General features: G+C 31.4%; 1 protein-coding gene and 1 long non-coding RNA gene across 2 annotated transcripts in view; one reads left to right on the top strand and one right to left on the bottom strand.

Moving 5' to 3' along the window:
* Window positions 1–26970, bottom strand: part of LOC136983275 (uncharacterized) — a 168946-nt gene that overhangs the window by 70717 nt on the left and 71259 nt on the right. The window lies entirely within an intron of this gene.
* mor (SWI/SNF- related protein mor) overlaps window positions 1–26970 on the top strand; it is a 112602-nt gene that overhangs the window by 17698 nt on the left and 67934 nt on the right. The window contains 3 exon segments of the mRNA XM_067279982.1: window positions 4167–4286; window positions 16069–16154; window positions 24403–24650. Of these exon segments, the coding sequence (XP_067136083.1) occupies window positions 4167–4286; window positions 16069–16154; window positions 24403–24650 (454 nt within the window).

Below are 26970 nucleotides of genomic sequence, written 5' to 3' on the forward strand. Positions count from 1 at the left end.
AGAATTTTATGTTTAACATCAAACATAATATATATTGTATTGCCATTTGATTTGTGATATAGCTTCACTTGTTTTCTGGAAATAGTGTAGAAAAATTCTGCCAATTAAAAAAATAGTTTGTATCAAAAGAATCATTGTTATGAAACTTTTTTGATATTGCTAAAGAAATAAAAATTCAAGAAAATTCAGATTATCTAATATGAAATCTTGATTTTTCAAATTGTGAACTTTTTGAAAAAAAATGAAAAATTAACCCAACAGTAGAATTCTAATATCATAAAATCATAAGAGCTGTCAAAGCTATTAAAAGGGTATGACATTTATGCATATAATGGAAGGTTATCTGAAACATGTTTGCTAAAAAGTGATTAAATTGTGCTTATTCTGCATCATTGTGAAAATGGATGTAAATAAGGTATATTTTTGATACATGCTTTTAGTATTACTAAAATGAAAAAACCAGCATATAAATAAAAAATAAGATACATGCTATGTCTACTTTTTTCATGTCTATGTACTGTACAACATGCATGGTATGTTTGGATGTTGATGATATCATGAGAACTTGTGTGCTACTGAATGTAGGTTATGAAAGAAGTGGGCAAATTTCTGTGTGTACCACACAAAGCCATCTATTGTCTACACAATCATCTACCACACAAAGATGGAGGCCAACCCTATTGGTCATTAGTTTCTTTTGATTCAGAAATTGATGAGACTGAACATGAAATGGAAATTCTGGATGGAATTCTCAAAACTGTAAAAAAGGCATAAAGTAACAAGAATATCTCATTTCACAGAGGAGATTGTTTTAAAATACAACAACAAAACAATTTAGGTATGTTTTTGATGTAACAAATGAATTATTACTGAAATCTCCCAAAAATATGAAAATTTATTCTTCTATACAGGGAACAACATTCCTTGGGGTGAAATTATTTTATAAAATGTATGATGTTGGATGCAAAGTTATTGTGACTTTATTTAGCATGCAAAATTGAAAATGAATAGCACTTGATTCTCAACCAAAAAATCTAGATGATTTAGATGATCTGGAGTTTCTCTTGATGGAGGACAGAGAAAAATTTGAGGATCCAAATCAATGTTATTTATAGCCCACTGAATCATTGTTTTGCTCCAGAAAAACAAAAATGAAGCAACTGAAAAATTATGCAAAAATTTCACAATTCAGTTGCTATTGACCCATAAATTAATGTAGAATTAAAAATAAAAATAAGTAAAATTTAGTTTTGTTAATGTTTATAATCTTTATTTACATTATACTGTTAATTCATTCTTTTGATTTTTTTCCTCCCAAAAAGATTTGAGTTACAATAAAAAGTAAAATTTTGTAGAGTTTTATTCACATCTACCTGATGAACAAATTAAAAAGTATTGGTTGTTCAGGAAAGTAATTTCGTTTTTTTTTATTACTAGAGGAATTAGATGTATTTTTACCGGCCAATTTTATTTTAAACCACATTTTCATTATATACTTCGACAGCTGACATTTTAAGGCTTATTTGTAAAAAATTTTGTTTGATTCTGTACAATTGTTTTTTTTTGGTGACCCATCAAATATGAAAAATCGAAAGCATCATTTTCGGCATATTTTGCTTTTCTATAACTAAAAAAATCAAAATGCTGTTCAAATAAGAGAAAAATTGTGGTATATGTTTGGAGATGTGTTGAGAGAAAGACAGTACCAAAACTGGTTTACAAAATTGCGTTCTGGCAATTTTAATATCGAAGATACACCACATTCTGGATGGCCATTTCAAAGAAGCCAATGAAAACAAAATAAAGGTACTGATTGAAGCAATCTGCCGTATAACAACACGGGAAATCACTAAGAGATTAAATCTGTTAAATTGAATTGTTTATTATTACTTAAAACGAATTGGTTTCGTTTCAAAGCTCGATATATGGGTTCCACATGTTATTAATGAGAGATGCTTTCTATGGTTAGATTTTAAAGAAATTTGTTTTTGAGCTTTTACCAGACAATTTAACAATTGATTCGAAAGTGTATTGCCATCAAGTAAACAAATTGAGTAATATTATCAAACAGAAAAGGCCAGAATTGATCAACAAACAAAGTGTGGTGTTTTACCATGATAATGCCAAATTTTACACAAGTTTGGTCACTCGTCAGAAACTGTTATAGCTTAGATGGGATGTGTTATCACACCACCCATATTCGCCAGATCGGGCACACTCAGATTATTACTTGTTCCAGTCTATACAACTTTTTTTAATTGTAAGACATTTACTTGAAATGACAATGTCAAAAATCACTTGGATCAGTTTTTTGCAAACAACAATCAAAATTTTTATGAATATGAAATCATGCTACTACCAGAAACAATGACAACAGGTATTTGACCAAATGGTCAATATATAATTCAATAAAACATTTATTTATTATAAGAATATTGCATTTATTTTTCTGTGGAAAAAACAAAATTACTTTCTGAACAACCCAATAGCAGTAAACGGGAACCAATGAATCAGGCTTATTATACTCATAGTGAATTTAATTGAAGAGCAGTTATATGGACAAAACAACTCAATTAACCAAAATTACAATTCAAACAAGAGAGAAAACCTTGGGAAATAGTCCTTTCATCTTTTTGGTTAAAATTCCTCTCTTTTCTTCCACCTCCACCACTTCTGTTTTATAGGGCATATTAGCTCACTTCCCATTTCCTAATTTTGGTTCTCTTCTGGGTTGTTTTTAATTATCTATATCCAATACTATTTTCATTAAAATTATAATTGTTATTCTCATTTCATATATGTTTTCATCTTCATCATACTGTGATTTTACATAATTTACACCAGTGAGTTAATTTGGCATACAAACATCAAGAATACTATTATATGTCATGTACTCACATTTAACACGCTAACATTGCTACTACCAGATTTGACTCCTCAACCGCTGACTCCATCCCTGGAAGTAACAGCAACAAAAACAAACAATTGCTGGATGGTGTTTTTCAAATGTGTAACGACACTTTTCAAATAAAACATGGTGATGTAAATGACTGGCTGAATGGATAACTCAGATTTGGGGTACAAAATTTTGAACAACAATGAAATAATAGAATGAGTAAAGAACAAGAATGTAAAAAATGAAGAAATGGATAAAGATGATGATGATGAAGATAATATATCTAATTCTTAACATTTTAATTGCAAAGAAGTTGAGGAAATGTTATAAAAATGCATCGAGTGGCACAAACAGCAAAATGAGGCAGAAATTCCAAACTTAATCTCAGTGTGACATATGCACAACTTTGCAATCATGAAGGGATGCAAAAAAATTGTTTAAAAAATTATGCAGTTTTTAAAATGTAATATTTACACTCATATAAAGACAAAAGAACAATTTTTTTTAGACATTTTAGCAAGATTTAAAGCATGTAAGTTATATTCTTAGCTTTAATAAAATGTTTTCCAAAAGTATTTGTGAAATTAAGTTATAAGTTATGTATTGTGTTAATTAAAACTGCAAAAGTATTTCAAAATGTGTATTAATTATTATTCCTGGAATTTTCTATAATTTGTCAATTTTCGTAATTCATTACCCCCAGTCCTGGACATGATTAATTATCGAGTTTCTACTGTATTACATTTTATTGTAATATTTTTACAGTTATTGCCATAATAATAATTTTTCATCTCAAATTTTTCTGAGACTGTTTTAATTTCCTTTGAATCTTATTTGTGTGTTCGGTCATATTCTGCATCCTCGGAATGCATAGTCTGCATTTGCTTTCAGATTGTCTTTAAAACGCATAACCCATATGTTATATGTAGGAAAAAATCAAAATTAAATTATTTCAAAGAAACTTTTAAAATAGATTTAATTCTTAGTCTTTTGAAGTATGAATTTAAATATCTAATTTAAAATTTTAATTTCTATTTCTAAAGAACTTTAATATAAATTATAATCCAAATATTAGATTGACTAGAATATTTCAAATTGATATTTGCCTAATCTAGTAGACTTTTATAGTTTATTAATAGTTTAATAAATAATTTGATGATTAATGCTGTTCTTATTAATATAAAATATTAATGTTTTTTAAATGAATATACAAGAGTTTTAAAATTGCATTTTATGAAATACTATTAACTGATTTGATGAAATTTTGTAGTATACTCAAGCAGAACCTCCAACTAATAAAGGTCTTGCAAGTTTGGTAATTCAGTTAATTCAGTTTCAAGAAGATGCTTTTGGAAAAAATGTCAGCAAACCACCGTTAACAAGATTACCGGTATGTGTTGTTTTAGTATTTAGTAGAGTTAATTATAAATTATCTAATAATAAAATTTCCCTTATCTGTACATCTGTAGCTCTATGCAAACTGCTTTTTATTGGTGGATAATGCATTTCTGTTGAAAGTACACTCCAATTCAAATTTTTCCTAGAACAGTCTATAAAGTTTTAATGATTACATGATTAACTGTTAAATTTATAATAATTTTTGTGTTTTAATATATTTACATTCAAGAAAATAAATTGCTTCTGATGCTTTGACCCAGCTATTTTAATTTAGGTCATAGCATTGGAAGTTTCATTTATTCTCCCATCATTTTTGATGGGTTACACTTAAAAATAATATATTGCTGGCCAAGTAAAATGCAACACCATGATGGACTATAAATATTGAAACAATATTTATTGGATAAATAACATAGAATACAAGTGAAATGATTAAATTGACAACTCTATTTGGCAGAACATGAAAAAACGTTCAATATTTTGTGCAGCTGCCCTGAGCTGCAATAACAGCTGCCACATGCTAGGGCATTAAATGAAAGAGACTTTGGATGACCATTTGGTTTGTCATACCATGTTGCTTTCCATGTTGCTAAGTTCATCTGACATAGCAGCATGTAATGTGTGTTCTGCCAGTTGCAGGGTGATCATTGAACAGATGTGTTAAATAGGTGACAAATTGGGAGAACAGGCAGGACATGGAAGAACAGAAACATGATAGACAAACTGAAATACGAAACTTAAGCAGAAAATTCAGTGTATACACTTACTGACAAAAAGTTACATACCCAAATATAAATTGTCTGCCTGATGAACAGCATGACATCTTTGTCCACCATCCAGAAACAAGTAGGACCCTCATTGTAGAACCCTCTCTCTTTCTTTATTATTGATAGGCAACTTTTACTATTGATAGCAGAGACAAATTTGTATGTATTGCTACATGTCCTACAGTGTTTATTTGAGTCACTAATGCTTATTACAGTATTTTCATTACATTATCTGGGCAAAACTTGACTCTTAGTATGATATTATATATTAGGTGCTTATATAAAAAGATAAACATTTGATAATACATTTGAGTTTACATAATGGCATTACTTCATCTTTTAAAACTTAAAATATCTTATTTTAACAATGCATACTTAACAAATCCTTTGTTTTTATATTTTGAAATATTTTTAGTGGATAATTGTATGAAATTACTTCAGAACAATTTTTGAATTGAAGATTAAACAAATTAGTATTTTTATTTGTTTTTATCATTATACTATAAATGTGCAGATTTTAACTAGAAAATTAATAATCAGCTTGCTTAAGTTTAATTTCTACTAAAACTACTGGATCCAGTTTTGACAGTCTGAAATGCTAGTTGTACTAGCCAGCTTGGTGAAAGAACAAAATCATTTTGTTTTGTGCCAGAAACTGGCATTCCAGCTAGCCAATTAGATTACTTACAACATTTACCAAAATACTTCGATAATAATTTGAAATAATAACATTTTAAGAAAAATTGCAGCTTGTTTATATATAAGCAAGTTGTAAATAACACTAACAAAACCTTCAAAATTAAACCAGCTAATATATTTTAATATAAATATGCTATTGATCCTAATTGGGGTCTGCTTTAGGTCAAATCGTTCAATAAAAAAATTAGAATGCTAATAGAACAATTTTAAATTTTAAAATGTTGGAACAATTAAATATTTGAACAAGTATAAAAATCACATCTATGTGTTAATAATTAAATATTCCAACAATTATAAAAATCACAATCTGTGTGTTAACATTAACACTAAAAATTAAAATTAACAATAACATTAAGCAAGTTGTTAGTGTGTTTATATACTGTTGTATTAGTCCTGAGTACTGGAAATTAAAGCTCTCATAAACTTTTGAAAATGTTTGGGATACTTTATACATAAAAATATTTAAAGAAAAAAATATATTAAATATGAAATATAATGGAGATTAAAGATGCACTGTATAGAATTAGGCAAGTAGATGCAGAATTGCTTATCCATAAGAGTTTGGTAAAAGACCACATTTTTTTTCCTTGGTCAACATCTTATTGAAATCTTACCATGGCATTTTAAAAACTGTAATGTTTTCAGAAGTTTATCTGATTAAATGATACTGATTTGCTAGTTATAATTTATCTAGTTCCCGAGTCATAATTTGCATATCCTTACATAATTAATTAATTATTTTTAGTATATCATCATACCAACTACTTAATATTAAAAATTATAATTCAACATATTGATTGAAATTTGTTTGGTTATGTATCTACTGAACCTGATGATTAAAGCAGTTTAAGAATGTCTTATGAAATGTAAAATTTATATTTATTTTAAGAATTGATACCTTATAAAATTCTTGTTTAAAAATTTGTAACAGGGCAGAAAAAAGCTTGTATCACTGTCTTGAATTTTGCAGTATTTACATCTCTATATCAGTATTCTATTCTAAAAAGTATCATATGGCTATTCAGGACATTTCTAATATTGAAACTCTTACAGTCTGTTTTTTCCCGTCCATGAAACACTAAGAAATTATATTTATCATATTATATCAGGAATATTTACTAATAAAGAAAACACAAATTTGATTAATTAAAAACATTTGCTAAATTCGAATAAAATAGCATTGATATGATCTTTATTTTTACAATACGTTATCTTTACGTTATTTTGATTTATTAATTACTAGTTATTAGTTTAACATGGATTTATAAGTTTTGAATTTGAAAAATTAGTATGATTTGGCAATTAACTGAACTACATTATATGTTAAAACTTATTATTCAGTTTTTAAAATAATTTAAAGCATCTTTGCTTTTGATTTTCTACTCTAATAAAAAGATAGTGGAATATTAACACCCACTATCTTTTTATTAAAGTAGAAAATTTGAACCTGGTTAAAGTAACAAGGAATTGAAAACATTAGTGTGAAAATATAAATATTATTGGTTAAGGAAGATTGGCTACGACTTTGAATAGCTTTATACAAATTCAGTAAAATCTGGAAATCTGAAATTTAAAAGGACTAAAAACTGGCCAGCTTGAGTTAGGGAAACTTAGGTATAGAAGTATCTGAAAAATGGAAAAACTTTTATTCAGATGAAAAGCACAAAGCGGTAAAATAAGGAATGAAATATACCTTATCCAGAACCTGTTACCGGTGTGTTCTGTGAATAATACAGTTTATCACTAATGTTTTCAAACTGTTAAATAGTCCTTCCTCAGGTGAAATACACTGAATAACCAATGGAACACAAAAAAAGAAAAGAATGTGAATATTCAAATTAAATCGAACGTATGCTTGACAAAAGTTGATACGATGGACATGCGCATTTTGTGCATGGATGGTGGCAATTAAAGGTTGGCGTCCATAAATCATCCAAATGCGTATGTCGATCATATCAACTTTTGTCAGGCATATGTTCGATTTAATTTGAATATTCTCTAAAAACTCAAAAAACTAGATTATTTTTCATGGTAAAAAATTAAAATTATGGCATTTTTTGTAACTATATATTGAAGTGAACTCACTCAGCAAAATTAAATCACAAACAACCAAACACCTTAAGTTGCTGAGAAAAATTTTAATAAATAACAAACGTTTTCAGCCAAATCTGTTGGCCATCATCAGGTTAAACAAATTCGAATGCAAACACAAAATGGAACAAAAAATTTAAATACAAATAAATAAAATAACGGATAAAATATATACATATAAGAAAGTAAAAATTAAATATAAATAACAAAAATATATAAAAAATATGTATAGGTTAAATAATAAACTACACGAAGCTCTAATAAATGCAAGAAGTGCATTTATCAATAAATTATACGAAATTCTGACAAATACAAGATATGCAGTGATAACAAAATCAAGGCATTAAATTAAGAGCTATCAAACCTCTTAATTAAATATTTCCATGCCGAAGGCAACCCTTCGGCATCCCTGGCATTAATGCAGGCATTATGTAATCTGCTCCTAAATATTTCAATTTTTTCGGCGCAAAACGCTAAAGTCGGTGAGTGTACAGGTTTAATGATGTCTGCTTCACCCCACTTGACTACCGAGCCTTCAACCTGTGCCATCTGAGATAGAATTGTGGCGTTAGATCTTTTGCTGATGTTGTATTTGTGCTCCCTCAATCTGATCCCTAAGCTTCTATTAGTAACTCCAATGTAGTTTTTATTAATGCCTAGTTCTTGGTTTTCATAAGGAATTTTGTACACTCCAGCCATTCTTTCTTTATCAATACGGTCTTTGTCGTTCCTTAATAATTTGTACAAGTTGGGAGCCCTCTTGAAAATTAACTTGGTATTTTTGCGAGCTGAGATTTCCTTCATGATAGCTTCTTTCTTTCTGTCATACGTGAACTTAGTGAATTTGCGGAAATCCCTTCCTTGAGCTTTTGTTTTGTTATTCTTGTAGTTTTTGATTAGTGTGGTTATCATATCCGCCCTGTACCCTAGAGTTCTAGCGATATGCGATATCCTGTAGATTTCTTTTTGTCTATCAACCACACTACTGCAGTAGAGAAAAGCCCTGCGAACAAGGGCACGGAAAGCAGCCATTTTGTATTGGTAAGGATCATTCGAACGCGATGGAATGTACAAAGGGCTATGCGTTGGTTTTACGTACACTTTAGTAATCAAATGTCCTTCCTTGAATTCGATGTCAATGTCTAAAAAATGTATCCGTGAGGAACACGTCTGTTCAATCTTTAGCATGAGGCCGTCATCGTTGTTGTTGATTCTATTAATAAATTCCCCGATTTTCTATTAATAAATGACTCGATTCGAGGAATTTATTAATAGAATCAACAACAACGATGACGGCCTCATGCTAAAGATTGAACAGACGTGTTCCTCACGGATACATTTTTTAGACATTGACATCGAATTCAAGGAAGGACATTTGATTACTAAAGTGTACGTAAAACCAACGCATAGCCCTTTGTACATTCCATCGCGTTCGAATGATCCTTACCAATACAAAATGGCTGCTTTCCGTGCCCTTGTTCGCAGGGCTTTTCTCTACTGCAGTAGTGTGGTTGATAGACAAAAAGAAATCTACAGGATATCGCATATCGCTAGAACTCTAGGGTACAGGGCGGATATGATAACCACACTAATCAAAAACTACAAGAATAACAAAACAAAAGCTCAAGGAAGGGATTTCCGCAAATTCACTAAGTTCACGTATGACAGAAAGAAAGAAGCTATCATGAAGGAAATCTCAGCTCGCAAAAATACCAAGTTAATTTTCAAGAGGGCTCCCAACTTGTACAAATTATTAAGGAACGACAAAGACCGTATTGATAAAGAAAGAATGGCTGGAGTGTACAAAATTCCTTATGAAAACCAAGAACTAGGCATTAATAAAAACTACATTGGAGTTACTAATAGAAGCTTAGGGATTAGATTGAGGGAGCACAAATACAACATCAGCAAAAGATCTAACGCCACAATTCTATCTCAGATGGCACAGGTTGAAGGCTCGGTAGTCAAGTGGGGTGAAGCAGACATCATTAAACCTGTACACTCACCGACTTTAGCGTTTTGCGCCGAAAAAATTGAAATATTTAAGAGCAGATTACATAATGCCTGCATTAATGCCAGGGATGCTGAAGGGTTGCCTTCGGCATGGAAATATTTAATTAAGAGGTTTGATAGCTCTTAATTTAATGCCTTGATTTTGTTATCACTGCATATCTTGTATTTGTCAGAATTTCGTATAATTTATTGATAAATGCACTTCTTGCATTTATTAGAGTTTCGTGTAGTTTATTATTTAACCTATACATATTTTTTATATATTTTTGTTATTTATATTTAATTTTTACTTTCTTATATGTATATTTTTATCCGTTATTTTATTTATTTGTATTTAAATTTTTTGTTCCATTTTGTGTTTGCATTCGAATTTGTTTAACCTGATGATGGCCAACAGATTTGGCTGAAAACGTTTGTTATTTATTAAATTTTTCTCAGCAACTTAAGGTGTTTGGTTGTTTGTGATTTAATTTTTGCTGAGTGAGTTCACTTCAATGTTAAAATGGCGGCACCGGTGGATTATTACAAGAAATATAGGAAGATTGCGTTAAAACTTGTCAAGGCAGAATGCAAATTTACGTTTTTGAAAGAATGTTTGAAAAGCAGGGTATTTCCGATGTCGATTTATAGGATCAGCATCCCTAAGGAATGTGCTTCATTGAAATTTAAGTTTTGTCTTATGTGCCTTCGTAAGTCCATTAGAATTGCTAGGAATAAGAAATATGGTGTCCTGCATGAGCTCATCAATCTAGAAAATGTTATATACAATGAGGATCCTGAAATGTTGGTAAATATCAACCGAGGAATAGTTAAGTTAACGGATGCGGTACATGTGAATTTAACGAATAAGTACATTAAGAAAATGAAATGGATCCTTAAAAAACAGGCATCAAGAGCAACTAAGGATAATCCTTCGACATTCGTATTATGGGACAAGGTAGAAGTCCCGATGAAGATCATGGAGTTTCTAAAGTGGGGACCGAACTATGTCCCTGAAAGTTCAAACTCTTGGGACGCGTCAATTCAAGAAATAGAAAGAGGAATATCTGGGCTAGATCCTTTAGAAAAAGAATACCTCCGATGGAAAACTGTCATTAAAGACCGGATGGCTTGGAGGAAAGGATGTGATGCCGGTAAATACATCAAACTTACTAAATGCTGGCTTAGAGAAAACGATTTGGTTACTACTAGAGCGGACAAGAGCAAAACATTAGTCATCATGAAAAGGCAAACGTATAATGACGCTTTGGATGATTATATTAAGAAAACCGAATGCGAGCGTGTTGACGAAAAGATTATCGATAGCGTCGACAGAAGAGTTAAGAAACTTGAAAAAGCTAAAATCACTAATTTATTACCTTTTCTCAAAAATTGTCGGAATCCTAGGCCAGGTATGCCGAGATTATTTGCGTTTGCCAAAACCCATAAAGAGGGCAAGGAAGTAAGACCCATAGTTGAAAGATGCAGAGGACCAACCTTTTTTCTTGAAAAGAGATTACATAGGTTTCTCACCTCTCAGCTCGAGAATAACGTATATGTGGCAAAGGATCCTAGGGATGTGGTTAATGAGATACAAGATCTAATTTTAATGGATAATGAGGTTGGAACCGTAATGGACTACGAGAGCTTATACCCCTCTATAAAAATTGAGTCATGCAAGGTAGCGCTTTTGGATTTCATGCACAGCAAAAGCCCAGGTTTGGCAAATTACAGTAATGATTTGATAGAGCTAGCTAACCTTGTCTGCTATGAATCTTTTTTCGCTTTTAATGGCCGTCAATACAAACAAAAAAGGGGAGTCCCAATGGGAAGTCCTATGTCAGGATTGTTGTGTGAACTTGTATTGAGAAGGTTAGAAAAGAGTGTTATTTGTGGCTTCATGAATGACATTATGTATTTTAAAAGATACGTAGACGATGTCCTTGTAATATGGAAAAATGACCGGAAAATCGAGGAATTTATTAATAGAATCAACAACAACGATGACGGCCTCATGCTAAAGATTGAACAGACGTGTTCCTCACGGATACATTTTTTAGACATTGACATCGAATTCAAGGAAGGACATTTGATTACTAAAGTGTACGTAAAACCAACGCATAGCCCTTTGTACATTCCATCGCGTTCGAATGATCCTTACCAATACAAAATGGCTGCTTTCCGTGCCCTTGTTCGCAGGGCTTTTCTCTACTGCAGTAGTGTGGTTGATAGACAAAAAGAAATCTACAGGATATCGCATATCGCTAGAACTCTAGGGTACAGGGCGGATATGATAACCACACTAATCAAAAACTACAAGAATAACAAAACAAAAGCTCAAGGAAGGGATTTCCGCAAATTCACAAAGTTCACGTATGACAGAAAGAAAGAAGCTATCATGAAGGAAATCTCAGCTCGCAAAAATACCAAGTTAATTTTCAAGAGGGCTCCCAACTTGTACAAATTATTAAGGAACGACAAAGACCGTATTGATAAAGAAAGAATGGCTGGAGTGTACAAAATTCCTTATGAAAACCAAGAACTAGGCATTAATAAAAACTACATTGGAGTTACTAATAGAAGCTTAGGGATTAGATTGAGGGAGCACAAATACAACATCAGCAAAAGATCTAACGCCACAATTCTATCTCAGATGGCACAGGTTGAAGGCTCGGTAGTCAAGTGGGGTGAAGCAGACATCATTAAACCTGTACACTCACCGACTTTAGCGTTTTGCGCCGAAAAAATTGAAATATTTAAGAGCAGATTACATAATGCCTGCATTAATGCCAGGGATGCCGAAGGGTTGCCTTCGGCATGGAAATATTTAATTAAGAGGTTTGATAGCTCTTAATTTAATGCCTTGATTTTGTTATCACTGCATATCTTGTATTTGTCAGAATTTCGTATAATTTATTGATAAATGCACTTCTTGCATTTATTAGAGCTTCGTGTAGTTTATTATTTAACCTATACATATTTTTTATATATTTTTGTTATTTATATTTAATTTTTACTTTCTTATATGTATATATTTTATCCGTTATTTTATTTATTTGTATTTAAATTTTTTGTTCCATTTTGTGTTTGCATTCGAATTTGTTTAACCTGATGATGGCCAACAGATTTGGCTGAAAACGTTTGTTATTTATTAAAATTTTTCTCAGCAACTTAAGGTGTTTGGTTGTTTGTGATGTAACTATATAAATGTTATTTGACTAATAAAACTCTTCTAAAAACACCGGACCATAAGCATATCTTCCATTCAAAACCTAATAACCGGTGCAAAACAATTATATTTCTGGCTAACGTTTTCGGTCACTCCACTGAGACCTTCCTCAAGCCCATATTTCTTCTTAAACGAACTTTTTCAAAACAATTTTCGAACCATCAAACCTTTAAAATTTTCCGTTATGCACGTGCCACCCGATTAAATCGAAACAATCGAACAATTCTGATTCAAAGCGTTGAAAAACTTCCGTAAAACTTCCAAATCCTAACGCTTTAATCTTATAACTAATCCTATGCTAATTAAGACCACTCCATCCTTCCTCTAAAAGGATCTTGCCATCCCTTTTATTACGATGCCATACACATTCTTCTTCCAAAATTTAATCAATTTCACCAAACCGCCCCTCCGTTACTTCGTTAAACTTCCCATTCATTCATTTATTCAGTCTCGTCTTTTTGCATCAGGGCCTGCCAAGCCATCGATAACTTCATTTCATCCTTTGCGTTTATTGGCAGTGACGACTGGAATGCTTTACAAATTTCTATCTGTTCCAACCATCTAATATGCTCCGTATGAATGGTGGTGGCCAGCATTTTTGCCGCTTTAAAGTCCGGGATGATTTCCGGATCAGATGCATAGACCGTCAAGGAGGTGGTATTTCTCCCATTCGCAATGTCCTTCTGGTGTTCTCTTATTCGGACTTCCATAGCCCTTTTGGTGGATCCGATGTATACCAATTCTCTATTACATCGATTATCGGCTAATGGAATAGCGTATACACCCGGAAGTTTTTCCTTTTCCGGTCTATCCTTATCATTCCTTAATATTTGCATCATAGACGGGCATCTCCTGTACGCTACGCCTAACCCTTGCCTTTTCGCAATCCTTGTATATAGCTGTGCCAAGTACGGGTTGTACGAAATTGGTACTATAATCTTTTCGTTATTCCTACTCTCTGGTGGATTCTGATTGCTGGCATTTACGTAAAGGGCTATGGAAGTTCGAATAAGAGAACACCAGAAGGACATTGCGAATGGGAGAAATACCACCTCCTTGACGGTCTATGCATCTGATCCGGAAATCATCCCGGACTTTAAAGCGGCAAAAATGCTGGCCACCACCATTCATACGGAGCATATTAGATGGTTGGAACAGATAGAAATTTGTAAAGCATTCCAGTCGTCACTGCCAATAAACGCAAAGGATGAAATGAAGTTATCGATGGCTTGGCAGGCCCTGATGCAAAAAGACGAGACTGAATAAATGAATGAATGGGAAGTTTAACGAAGTAACGGAGGGGCGGTTTGGTGAAATTGATTAAATTTTGGAAGAAGAATGTGTATGGCATCGTAATAAAAGGGATGGCAAGATCCTTTTAGAGGAAGGATGGAGTGGTCTTAATTAGCATAGGATTAGTTATAAGATTAAAGCGTTAGGATTTGGAAGTTTTACGGAAGTTTTTCAACGCTTTGAATCAGAATTGTTCGATTGTTTCGATTTAATCGGGTGGCACGTGCATAACGGAAAATTTTAAAGGTTCGATGGTTCGAAAATTGTTTTGAAAAAGTTCGTTTAAGAAGAAATATGGGCTTGAGGAAGGTCTCAGTGGAGTGACCGAAAACGTTAGCCAGAAATATAATTGTTTTGCACCGGTTATTAGGTTTTGAATGGAAGATATGTTATTTGACTATAACAAGATTGCTTTATATACTCATTTCTTATAAAACTCTTCAAGCCTGGAATAAATTATATACAATAACTACTCATTGAATCTTTAAATGCAATTCCAGGATAAATAATTAACAGTTCGTAATCTCAAAAAACACAGTCTCTGACGTTTTCGATCTACATAGATCTTCCTCAGGATTCATTGAATTGGAATGTGGATATTGGAACGTTTTTTAAATTTATTTAAAAGCAGATAGACGTGGATTTTTTAAAACATTCTTTAAAATAATATTTTAAATCGCTTAAATCGAATTTAAAAATGTTCAAAACAATTTTTAATTCGATTGCTCCCTTAGGTATAACGATTGCAAAGCATAAGATACTTGTCCTTCATCTTTGAAATTAATGCAACGACCGCTCTTTACGGATTTAAATATTTCGAGAGTTTCCAGTGTCCTTATGTGGTCGTCATGTTTAGCACGTCTTATGATGGAAGCTTGGTCTAGATGGACTTGTATGTCGTTGTCAGCGGCATACCTGGCAAGAGAGGTGTTGTATTTTCCTTTAGTGATGTCATACTTGTGTTCAGCCAGCCTTACTTTGAGAGATCGTGTACTCAAGATCCAGCGTGATCTTGAGTACATCAGCGCCACCACACGATCTCTCAAAGTAAGGCTGGCTGAACACAAGTATGACATCACTAAAGGAAAATACAACACCTCTCTTGCCAGGTATGCCGCTGACAACGACATACAAGTCCATCTAGACCAAGCTTCCATCATAAGACGTGCTAAACATGACGACCACATAAGGACACTGGAAACTCTCGAAATATTTAAATCCGTAAAGAGCGGTCGTTGCATTAATTTCAAAGATGAAGGACAAGTATCTTATGCTTTGCAATCGTTATACCTAAGGGAGCAATCGAATTAAAAATTGTTTTGAACATTTTTAAATTCGATTTAAGCGATTTAAAATATTATTTTAAAGAATGTTTTAAAAAATCCACGTCTATCTGCTTTTAAATAAATTTAAAAAACGTTCCAATATCCACATTCCAATTCAATGAATCCCGAGGAAGATCTCTTATGTAGATCGAAAACATTAGAGACTGTGTTTTTTGAGATTACGAACTGTTAATTATTTATCCTGGAATTGCATATAAAGGTTCAACGAGTAGTTATTGTATACTCATTTCTTATCTTTTGTGTAGAAGTACATTGTAGCAAAATTATTAAATGAATTAGATATTAAATTTTGTTTTTAATTTGTTTTACCTTAAACGAACAAATTGTATACGTGGTAAATGACTTATTTATTTTCAGATGAAATGTTTTTTGGATTTTAGACCAGGGGGTTCTCTTTGCCATATTCTTGCTGCAGTTTATAAATTTAAAGGAGAACAAGGATGGTAAATAAATTACCTTTTATATTTATGTATATACTGTTTATATATTTATATATTGTATTTCTTCAATTAAACCCCATTTTCACATAAATCTTGGGAATAAAGATGCTGTTAAAAATAAACTCCAGTCTCAAATATACTCCTGGTTGAAAAGCATTGGAAACATATTGAAATACTGCATTGTATAAGATAATGTAGTCTAGAGTGACAGGTAAAAAATTTAAAATTCTACCTGTTTTAAATTGTCAGGAGAGATAGCACTTCCTATTCTAAGGATTATGGGAACATTTTTGGAAATAAAATTATAAATATTGTTGAATATTGGATATGGGAAAGTTGCAGTCAAGTATAAGTCAAGAGTTTATCAACCAAGGATAATTAGGAAAACTCTAATTGCAGATGGTACGTTTGAATCAGGAGATGTTAGTCAAGATCCTGATTCCAACATTGAAACAGACATGAATGACAATGTAACAATAAAATCAGAAGATGCTGAATTGGGTTAACTATTAAAACAGTAATTATTTCAAATATTATAGCTGTAATTGATACATACTGTCAATAAATGGTTTTTATAGTAGTTATCTACTGATTACTCAGTAGACAATCAGTAATTGGCTGAATTGACTTCTTACCAATTAATCAGACAAACAAATTATTAATTATTATTATTTACAGATACTGCTGTTGAATTTAAGTCTGGAAGCATTACAAGGGGTAGATTCCCACTTATTAGTTTGTGCCACTGTGTTACAAATTACAGTAAATTGCAGATTGGTTATTCCTGATAATGATATATAAGTAGACCAAAAAACATTAGAATTTAAATATTACAGTGGTGCCTCATATAACGTACTTAATCCGTTCCAGGTGCACGTCCGTTAAGTGAAACGTCCGTTATACGAAATGCTTTTCCCCATAGAAATACATGTTAAAACATCTAATTCGTTCCGCAGAATAAAATAACCGTACTATATCATAAAAAAAATGAACATTGGGTGCATTCTTTTATTCTTCCGCGTAACTCTGCGTGAGCGACATTCGTTTAAAAATTCCTGAGGAACGCGTTCCTAAATTCCGGTGGGAGTGCGCGCCGTCGAACGACAAAAACGGCCACTCGTAGCAGTAGTTTATGGTGGAAAGCAACATGGCGTCCTCCATGGCTCAGATAGTTTCGTTTCTGGGTCCATTATGCGGTTTTATGAATGAAAATTTAGAAATTGTGAAAGCGCAAGATAGTGCTAGCGGTGATGTAAGTGTCTTTACGAATTTTTTTCGAATGGTAGCCAGCATTCTAATTTTTTTTGTGGCTATTTTGAATGCTCTTTCAACAAATAATCCATTTTATGATTAAATTTTACAATTGGGACTCTTCTTTTGCCTTTTAAAGCTCATATTTTAGAATTATAGATTCCTCCATCACGATACTATCGATAGTGCAGGCGCCGCCATCTTTCTTTCTTTCACCATCGTTCCTAAATGCCTACAAACAGCAGCACACTCCCGTAGTGGCGGAGACGCAGAGCGATCTCTATTAAAGAACGCACCCATGGAGCAGTCACCAATTATGCCGGAAAGTCTGTTGTTCGCAGCCAGTCCGTTGCTCGAGTCACGTAACAGCCAAACAGAAAGTCCGTTGTTCGCAGCGTCTGTTATTCGAGGCGTACGTTATATGAGGCACCACTGTATATTGATGTATTATTTTACTAGTGGCTCAGTCATTAGTATTATATATTAATATTATCATCAGTCAAGTAATTGATATTATTATTGATCAGCGTATTTAAATTTTAAAACAGTTTATGACTTTAAAAATGCTATATTAGTTAGGCAAACTTATAAATTTGAGAGAAATTATAAAAATCTAACATCAATAAAATTTGTATTTGAAATTTTTTTCTAAACTCTTTACAGTTACCCTTTACAGCCTCAATTTGAGAGTGCTATTAATGAAATAGTCTAAAAAAATCAAAATGAAAAGTGCAAAAAATAATGATAAATATAGTTCAGACTGTGCTGTTTATCATTTTTCAATTGTCATCTTAATAATTTTGATTGTGTAACATGCAATCAAAATTATTAAAATGACAATTGAAATTTATAAAAATTAATTTCCAAGTAAATTTTTTCCAGTTCATTAATTTTATAAAATGCTTAAAATTTATTAAAGGGCAATTTAATAAATTTATACTTTTGTAACAGATTACTCATCACCACTGTTAAACCTTTACTTCTGGTAAGAAGTAATATACAATCGAACAAATGTTTTCGATCTTAATCAAGATACATAACACCAGACTTATAAAAAGATCATTCCAGATCGACCACATCAGGGCCCTTGAGACCCTTGAGATATACAAAGCTAGCATGACAGTGAAGTGTATTAATTTCAAGGACAGTAACTTGATATCATATGCCTGGCGATATGCTTGTGAGGAGCATGACCACCATAACCATTAATCACTGCATATTATGACGGCTACCATATTTACTTGCATATAAGACAACCTCGCATACAGGACAAGGTATGACTTTAAAGATCAAAATAAAGAAAATTAGATTTATTAATACAATTCTAATTTTATTTTGTTTAATCACAAGTAAAATATCAAATGAACATAAATGCACACATTGTCCCGCAAAAATTACTGGCATTTTAAACTTTAAGGAAACATCTTGTAAAATCGACGTAATTTGTTCATGTAAAGCTGGACAATCTGGGACCTTTTTTTGGCCAATTCTTAACAGTCGAATCCACTCTCTGTCGATTACACTTATGAGTTTATGTGAATTCCGATTTTCAAATAATCATCTGTTTTCATGTGGGAGTGGATTAAAACTTATATTGTGCTCCCGTGTGATTTTGGAATTTCAATCCTGAATTCAATTCAAAAGCTTTGTGTTTCCTATTGCTATTCATCTTTACTCCCGACAATATACAAGAATGCGTCAAACAACCCAGATAAAATACTTGTTTTTAAATATAAGAGGGCGAGCATCCAGTAAAAAATGCAAATACACGGTTCACAAAAATTATTTGCAAAAACGCAAAGAATCTTTTGCTCGCGCATATAGGACAACCTAGGAATTTGAAGCTGTGATACATGAATAAAAACCTTGTCTTATATGTGAGTAAATATGGTATTTTTTAAATAAGATCCGTTTGTGGATGAGAGTGAGAATGATGTGCGATCGCAGCAGTACGCATATGCGTCTGCTCCAAGCAAGCTTGGTACGTGCCATTTGCAGCCGTATTTTCTGTTCTGTGTGCTGAGCTGTAGAAGTTTATAATGTTTAAGAAAACTGAGTCACTAGCTGATTGTGAGATATGATCTGTTGTTCAATTTTTGAGTGCAAGAACTTGGCAGCAGCAGAAATTCACTGTCAGATTTGTGAAGTTTACGGTGATAATGCTATGAGTGACAGCAAAGTTTGAAAGTGGGTGAGAATGTTGAAGGATGGGCAGGTTAATGTGCATGATGAGCCATGCCCTGGCTGACCATCTCTGATTTCTAAAGATTTGGTTTGTGATGTGGATAACAAAATTCGAGAGGACCAACAATTCACGATTTCAATGTTATCAATTGAATTTCCACAGGTTTCAAGATCAGTTTTGTATACCATTGTTTTGGAGAAACTGAATTATTGAAAATTGTGTTCTCAGTGCATTCCAAGACTGCTTTCTGATGATTACAAAACAAAAAGATTGGGCAGTGCTTTATTGTTTTTGACTCAATATAATAGGAAGGAGATGAATTGTTGGACCACATTGTTACAAGAGATGAGACTTGGGTGTCTCACATGACTCCCGAGTCTAAGCAACAGTCAATGGAATGGCGACACACATCTTCGCCAACCAAAGTGAAAGCCAAACAGACAGTTTCAGCACAAAAGATCATGGCAAGTGTCTTTTGGGACAGGAATGGGATTTTGTTAGTGGATTTTATGCCAAGAGGCACAACAATCAATTCTGATGCGTATTGTGTGACCTTGAGAAAACTCCAGTGTGCCATACAAAACAAGCGGTGTGGCCTACAGTCTTCCGATGTGATGTTGCTCCATGACAATGCAAGGCCACATGTTTCTGCACAAACACAAGGTCTAATCAGTTCTTTTGGATGGGAACAATTGGATCATCCACCTTACAGTCCAGACCTTGCACTCAGTGATTTTCACTTCTTTTGATACTTAAAGGAGTTCCTTGGTGGTCAACGGTTCAACGACGATGAAGAAGTGAAAACTGCAGTCATGGATTGGGCTTCTTCACAGGTGGCAGATTTTTTTGAAGTCGGAATTAAAAAAAACTGTTGAGAGTTATTTGTCATACTGCTCAACAATTTTTGAATGTTGAACAAAATGTTTGAACAAAAATGGAAATTATGTAGAAAAGTAGATAAAAGTATGTAGAATATGGAAAAAAATATATTTTAATGATATTTACAGTATTTTTCTTCTTATTAAAAAATGAACCTTATTTAAATATCCCCTGTCGAAGTGGTCCCCCATTAATATACACTTATGGGAGGACTTCTATCTATATATGTATATTTAATTTATCATTCCAGTTTAAATCCTAGTTCTTAATTCCAATCTAGTTAAAATAATTTGTATTTAAAAACATTCAAATCTGTGCACACCATAATTGGAACTCAAGTGATCCAAAACCTGAGGCAGATCTTGATTAAGATCAAAAACGTTTGTTCATTTGTGTATTATTTCTTACTTGAAGTAAAGGTTTAACAGTGGTGTTTACATGTAGTGTGTATTAGATTACTCATCAGTATTTGTTAGTGTGTGCCAATATTCTGTTGTTTTCTTCTTGTCACTCCACTTTGGGAAAGGTAAGGAAAGTCACACTTTCATTTCAAAATATGGATTTAAGCATACAGTTGTGGCTTATAATTAGAAAATACCATTTAATAATTTATTGATTATGAAAAATCATAAATTAAAAATTAAATACTAATTAAAAAATTTAATCTATGTATCAGATCTTTTAAATAAACTAAAAACAATAGTGCATTAGAAATTTCATTCAATCAAAAAGAGTTAGGCAGATTAAATTTATATGTACAGTATTTACTGATTATCCTATAAACAGATGAATATATTTTGCTAATGATTGAAGTCATAGTAATAAAGATATTTAAAAATGATTGGCAAGAAGTCATGTGACAGTCTCTTACTTTATATTTCCTAATTATTTATATAGTTAACCAGCCAATTTTTAACTACTGATTAATCAATAATTGGATAGTTTACCAAAATTCTTATCAGTGTATCACTATTTGATAATTCTAAAAGTATAGAAGTAATTAAGATATTTCGTTCAATTTTTACCCATGCATCTCCTGTTGGAAGGTAATAAACCCTGGCCTCCAAACAATCCCAGGGATACATATATTTTAAAAATAAACCCTCCCACTGTTTAATTGAGGAAATATGGTAATTGTTAATTTTGAAAAATGTTCTTTATTATTGATGATGATTATGCAGCTTTACTAATATGTAAGAACAAAAGCAAAAATAGTTTCTAGTAAGTTAATCATAATTCATAAATTAACAATTTATATTTAGAATCCATCATTTTTTGGAAATTATGGTAAGGAAACCAAGGAACATATCCAGCCAGAAATGAAAAATTTTTAACATCTTACCTGACTCAGCTAATGGCCAAGGTAGCAAGCAGCATCATTGCTAACTTGACCATCCAGCTAGCTACAAAATTTTTTTTTTTTAAAATGAAGACAAATTTGACTTCCAGATGACTAAAAGAGCACATTTAAGTGATACTGACATATATGTTTTATAAATGGAATATCCTTTTAGAGGCATATCATGAAACAAAAGATTATTACACATTATCCTATGGAACATAGAACTACAAATTCATAACAGTAGTTTAAAAAGTTTACGGAAAATATGGAATTAATATTTTCTATGGAAAATTAATGATATCTTCTAGTTCAATTACTGGTACTAATGAACCACATAACTTAACCTTTAATTCCAGTAACAAAGCATTTAATACAACATTGAAAGAACGTTTTCGACCTTGAGTAAGGTCAAAAACATTTTTTTGATGTTGTATTTAAATGCTGTGTTATTGGAATTAAAGGTTAAGTCTTGTGTTCTATGGAAAATTACAAATATTCTTCATATTTTATCACATAAATGGGCAATAATTATTATGACCTTGTCACAATGCTAGCCTGCAATTTTCAATCTCATTATTCATGATCAATCAAAAATGATCATTTTGGTCAATTGAGATTACAATTGACTTGTTGGCCATTTTTGTGTTATAGTGATATATTTATTCATGTTCTCTATGTAAAGATTTTTGTTGCAGAAATCAACTTATGACTAAATGCTTATCTTTTGAAATAAAATTGGTTTCTGTTGAATTTATATGTTTTTTTGTTTGTATTTTTGATCTGTTTTATAATAGACAAAATTTTAATTTGACAAGGAAAATATTTAAAAATTATAATAGAAGTGGAATTGTTTATAAATTATATAGAAGCAAAGTTGTGCCATATATTGAAGGTAAATGTTTAATGTACTAAAAATGAACAAATGAAAGCAAAAATTATAACTAAAGAAGACCCTAGAAAGTTTTTCTAATATACTTTATATACCAAATAAGAATTAAATGTGCAGTCAAACCTCATAGAGTCAAAAATAACACCTAAATTCAAACTTTCCAGCAAATAATTTCAAAGTTCAAAGTTCGAACGTTTTCGGTCACTAATTTTATTGGCCCTCTTTAGGAAAATATAAAACAGAAAAAACCGTTCTATAAATAGAACATCGCTGCCTTGTAAATTTTTTTAAAAAATCGTAAATGTCTGTGACATATTGTGTATAACGTATATTATGAGTCTAGATAGTATTTCCATGCATTTGATACATGAATGACATCCGTGTTGATGCAGGTTCCACTCCTGCTTGCCCTATATATCTCAACTGTTTCTAAAACTCTAATATTTTGCCAGGCGAAGACCTTGTGTATTAGCTTGGCCTGTCCCAATGGGGAAACCCCAGATCACTGGCGTAACGTGCTAAAGCAGTATTGATGTTTGCTTTTCGTACGTCATATTTGTGATTCTTTAGTCTGGCATTCAGCGATCTGTATGTTGATCCTATGTATGATAGTATTCTGTCAAACCTTTCGTCATGTAGAGTGATGTGGTAAATTCCAGGAGCCATAGCGTCCTCAGCTTTTCAACTCTACAAGTACTGTACAGTTCCAGTTTTTGGTAAAATTGTATTTACAGTCAAACCTCTGTTTTCAAACTTAATTTGTTCCCAAAAGTTGTTCAAAAACAAATTTGTTCTCAAACTGAAACAAATTTTCCCATAAGAAACAATATAAAATGGGTTAATTCATTTCTGACCCCAAAACAAAGCCCCCCCTTTTTTAGCTGCACATGAAACCAAATCATTCAAGATGGACAACAAGTACTTTATCCACACTTTCTGAAATATTATGTTTCAATTGCTTTGATTTTAATTTTAATTAATTTTGATTTTATTTTTAATTTTAGTTTCCATTTTGTGTAAAGATCAGAGTTTTAATTATTATTTTGTTATTTTTAGTTTTAATTAACTGGATACTTAACATTAATAAATATTAAATTAAATATTAATATTATAATATATAATATTATATTAATAAAGTTTTATTTGAGTTAAGCACCTTTAAACACAGATTTGTGGATGTCATTTATATTACATGAGTGTCAATTAATGCAGTTTTTAATTACTTTGATTTAAATTCAGCTGTGAAGTGTACCAAAAACGGAAGTAATATCTTACCCATATGTGCATTGAAATCTAATTTGAATGACAACGTCATTGCTGATTTGTGTTGCAACATTTAATGATGCAAGACAATCTTGGCACCATTAACCTCTGAATTGGTAGTTTTGTCATTGATTAGTCGTCTGTTGGCTTTCTTTAACACAGGAAGTATAGGAAGTTGATCAATGGTGGCCAACTCTACTGAGTAGCTTGTTTGGCAACTGAGTTATTGTATGGCAACTGGGACAAATATAATGTTCAAAATTTTGTTTATAGACTGAAGTGTTCAAAATCTGAGGTTTGACTATATTACTGAGACAGTAAAACAGTTATGATGTTTTTAATGAACATTAAGGATATTAATTATATTGTTAAGTTCTAAAAATATATATGTTAAGATGAGGTAGTATACTTTTAATTTTAGTGTTAACTAACTTGTTTTCAGGAGGCGCTTCGACTTTCAGTCCCCATCAAGAATGGATCGTAATGTTGAAATGTTTATGACTATTGAAAAGACTTTAGTTCAGAATAAATGTTTGTCTCTACCATGCATTTATATAATGCCAGAAATAGATAAACAACTTGTTCCAAGATTGAAAGATATAATAAAACGTCATCAAGGCACAATTTCTGAAACATTAGATGAAGCTTCTCACATTGTATATCCATTAGTTCCAAAGATAGAAGGATCAGGTAATCATTTTTATAAAAATCTTTAAATCAGTATTTATATGTATTTTGAATAGTTTCTGCATTCATTCTGAATATGAGAAGTATATTTTCAAGTAGCATAGCAAAAGATACTAAATAACAAACATAAATAGCATATAATAATTTTTTGTTTAATGTAAATGCAAATAACTGCAGTGTACTATCTCTATATTAATCTTTTTCAGAAACTCATCATATCATGAAAATGTTGTAATATGGGTTCAATAATATACTTACATAATGCTGTCAATAGGTTCTTGGAAGCTGCAACTTTAAGCAAAATGACATATAATAAACTTAATTTACCATAGGCTAATTGATATAAACAAGAGTTAAGTTTCTATGGGATATTTCTAGTCACAAAAACATCACTAAACTTGTAAATAAAGACTCAAAACACTCTTTATTAGCATAAAGGATGGACACACTGTTATTCAGGGGCTAAGCAATTACAAATATTAAAATATACATTTTGTAAACAGTTTGCTGATAATTTTACATCTTTGGTTATTTCCTCACGAATGCTTAAATTCAGTTGGTTATTTAATAGTTATGTCTTCCTTTACAATTTTAATTACAAAACTATATAAATTGAACAATTCCTCTTTGAAGAAAAAAAACACTTCTGATATTAAACATTGAAATACATATGAGTTATACATACATTTAAGAAAAATGAAAAGCAAGTAAGATAATTATTTACTTAATTTTTGGTGATTCAGAGTATGATGGCATTTGTAATGGGTAGATGATATGGGAGGCTTAATTATCATTATTGGTGACGGATAAAGATAATTAATATAGAATAAATGTTTGCAAAACAAATTGTAAGAATTGATTTTTGAATTAGATGATGGTAGAAGGTACGTCAGAAAAAACCAAACACCTTAAGTTGCTGAGAAAAAATTTAATAAATAACATAACAAACGTTTTCAGCCAAACCTGTTGGCCATCATCAAACTAAATATTTTCGAATGCAAACAAAATGGAACAAAAATTTAAATACAAATAAAATAATGGATGAAATATACATATAATAACATAAAAAAATAATAATAAAATAACAAAGAAATATAAAAAATATGTATAGGTGAATTATATGATGGTAGAAGGTACTCCTACCATCATATAATTCAAAATGAACAATTGCTGATTCCAATGAAATACAGAAGGTGTTATATAAATTTAAACTGGTAATGGAAACTTTTTAGAAAAGAAAAATATATTTCTTACTAGACTATACAATAAATGAGTCCATTTCTATCGGTCCCTTCACACGCTTTCGTAGAGGTATTAACAAATCTACGGCGGAACCGTCCTTTTATTTGAGGCTATTGTCCGCCAACAAATGTAAAAAAGTTAAAAGTCCTCTAGCGGTGGCTTACATAATCTTTAAAAATAAATTATTACATTAAAAATTTCCGGGACGATTTCATGGATGCATTTATTATATAGTCTAGTAAGAAATGTATTTTTCTTTTCTATGAAATCATCCCGGAAATTTTTAATGTAATAATTTATTTTTAAAGATTATGTAAGCCACCGCTAGAGGACTTTTAACTTTTTTACATTTGTTGGCGGACAATAGCCTCAAATAAAAGGACGGTTCCGCCGTAGATTTGTTAATACCTCTACGAAAGCGTGTGAAGGGACCGATAGAAATGGACTCATTTATTGTATAGTCTAGTAAGAAATATATATTTCTTTTCTAAATATGAAATCGTCCCGGAAATTTTTAATGTGGTAATGGAAACATTTGTGTCAGATTTTACATTGATATTAAATGATGTTTTTACATAATATATTGTTAATGTAAATATAGGTTTGTGTTGTTTGAAAAAAAGGGTGAAAATATAATGAAGAAAAATTATAGTAATCAAATTTCAAGAAAAAAGAATTCAATTAATAATAATCTTATTGCATTGTCTTTGCAACCTTCAGTATTAATTTTCATCTCATAGAATTGAATTTACTGTTTATAAAGAAAATCCAACAACAATAATTGTAAATAATTGCAATTGTACTTGTATTTTTTCTTATCAACATTATGACAAAATGACATTAAGTGAGGAATTGGTGTATTGTATTTTGTTGATAAATTCCAAGACATTAAAAATTGAAATGTTCACAGAGAAATAAACTATTCCCCTCTAAAAATTATTTTTACAATGGAACTATTAATTCCACATAGAGTACTAAATAAATAAATATTAAAACATGATGAAACTTTAAAAAGTAGGAAAAAAATTAAAAATTGTTGAAATTTTCTATAGTTAACTTTTTATTACAAAAATGCTTAAAA

The sequence above is a fragment of the Centruroides vittatus genome, unplaced genomic scaffold, assembly GCF_030686945.1.
Source record: "Centruroides vittatus isolate TY-2023 unplaced genomic scaffold, ASM3068694v2 contig_879, whole genome shotgun sequence".
NCBI classification, from domain to species: Eukaryota; Metazoa; Arthropoda; class Arachnida; order Scorpiones; family Buthidae; genus Centruroides; species Centruroides vittatus.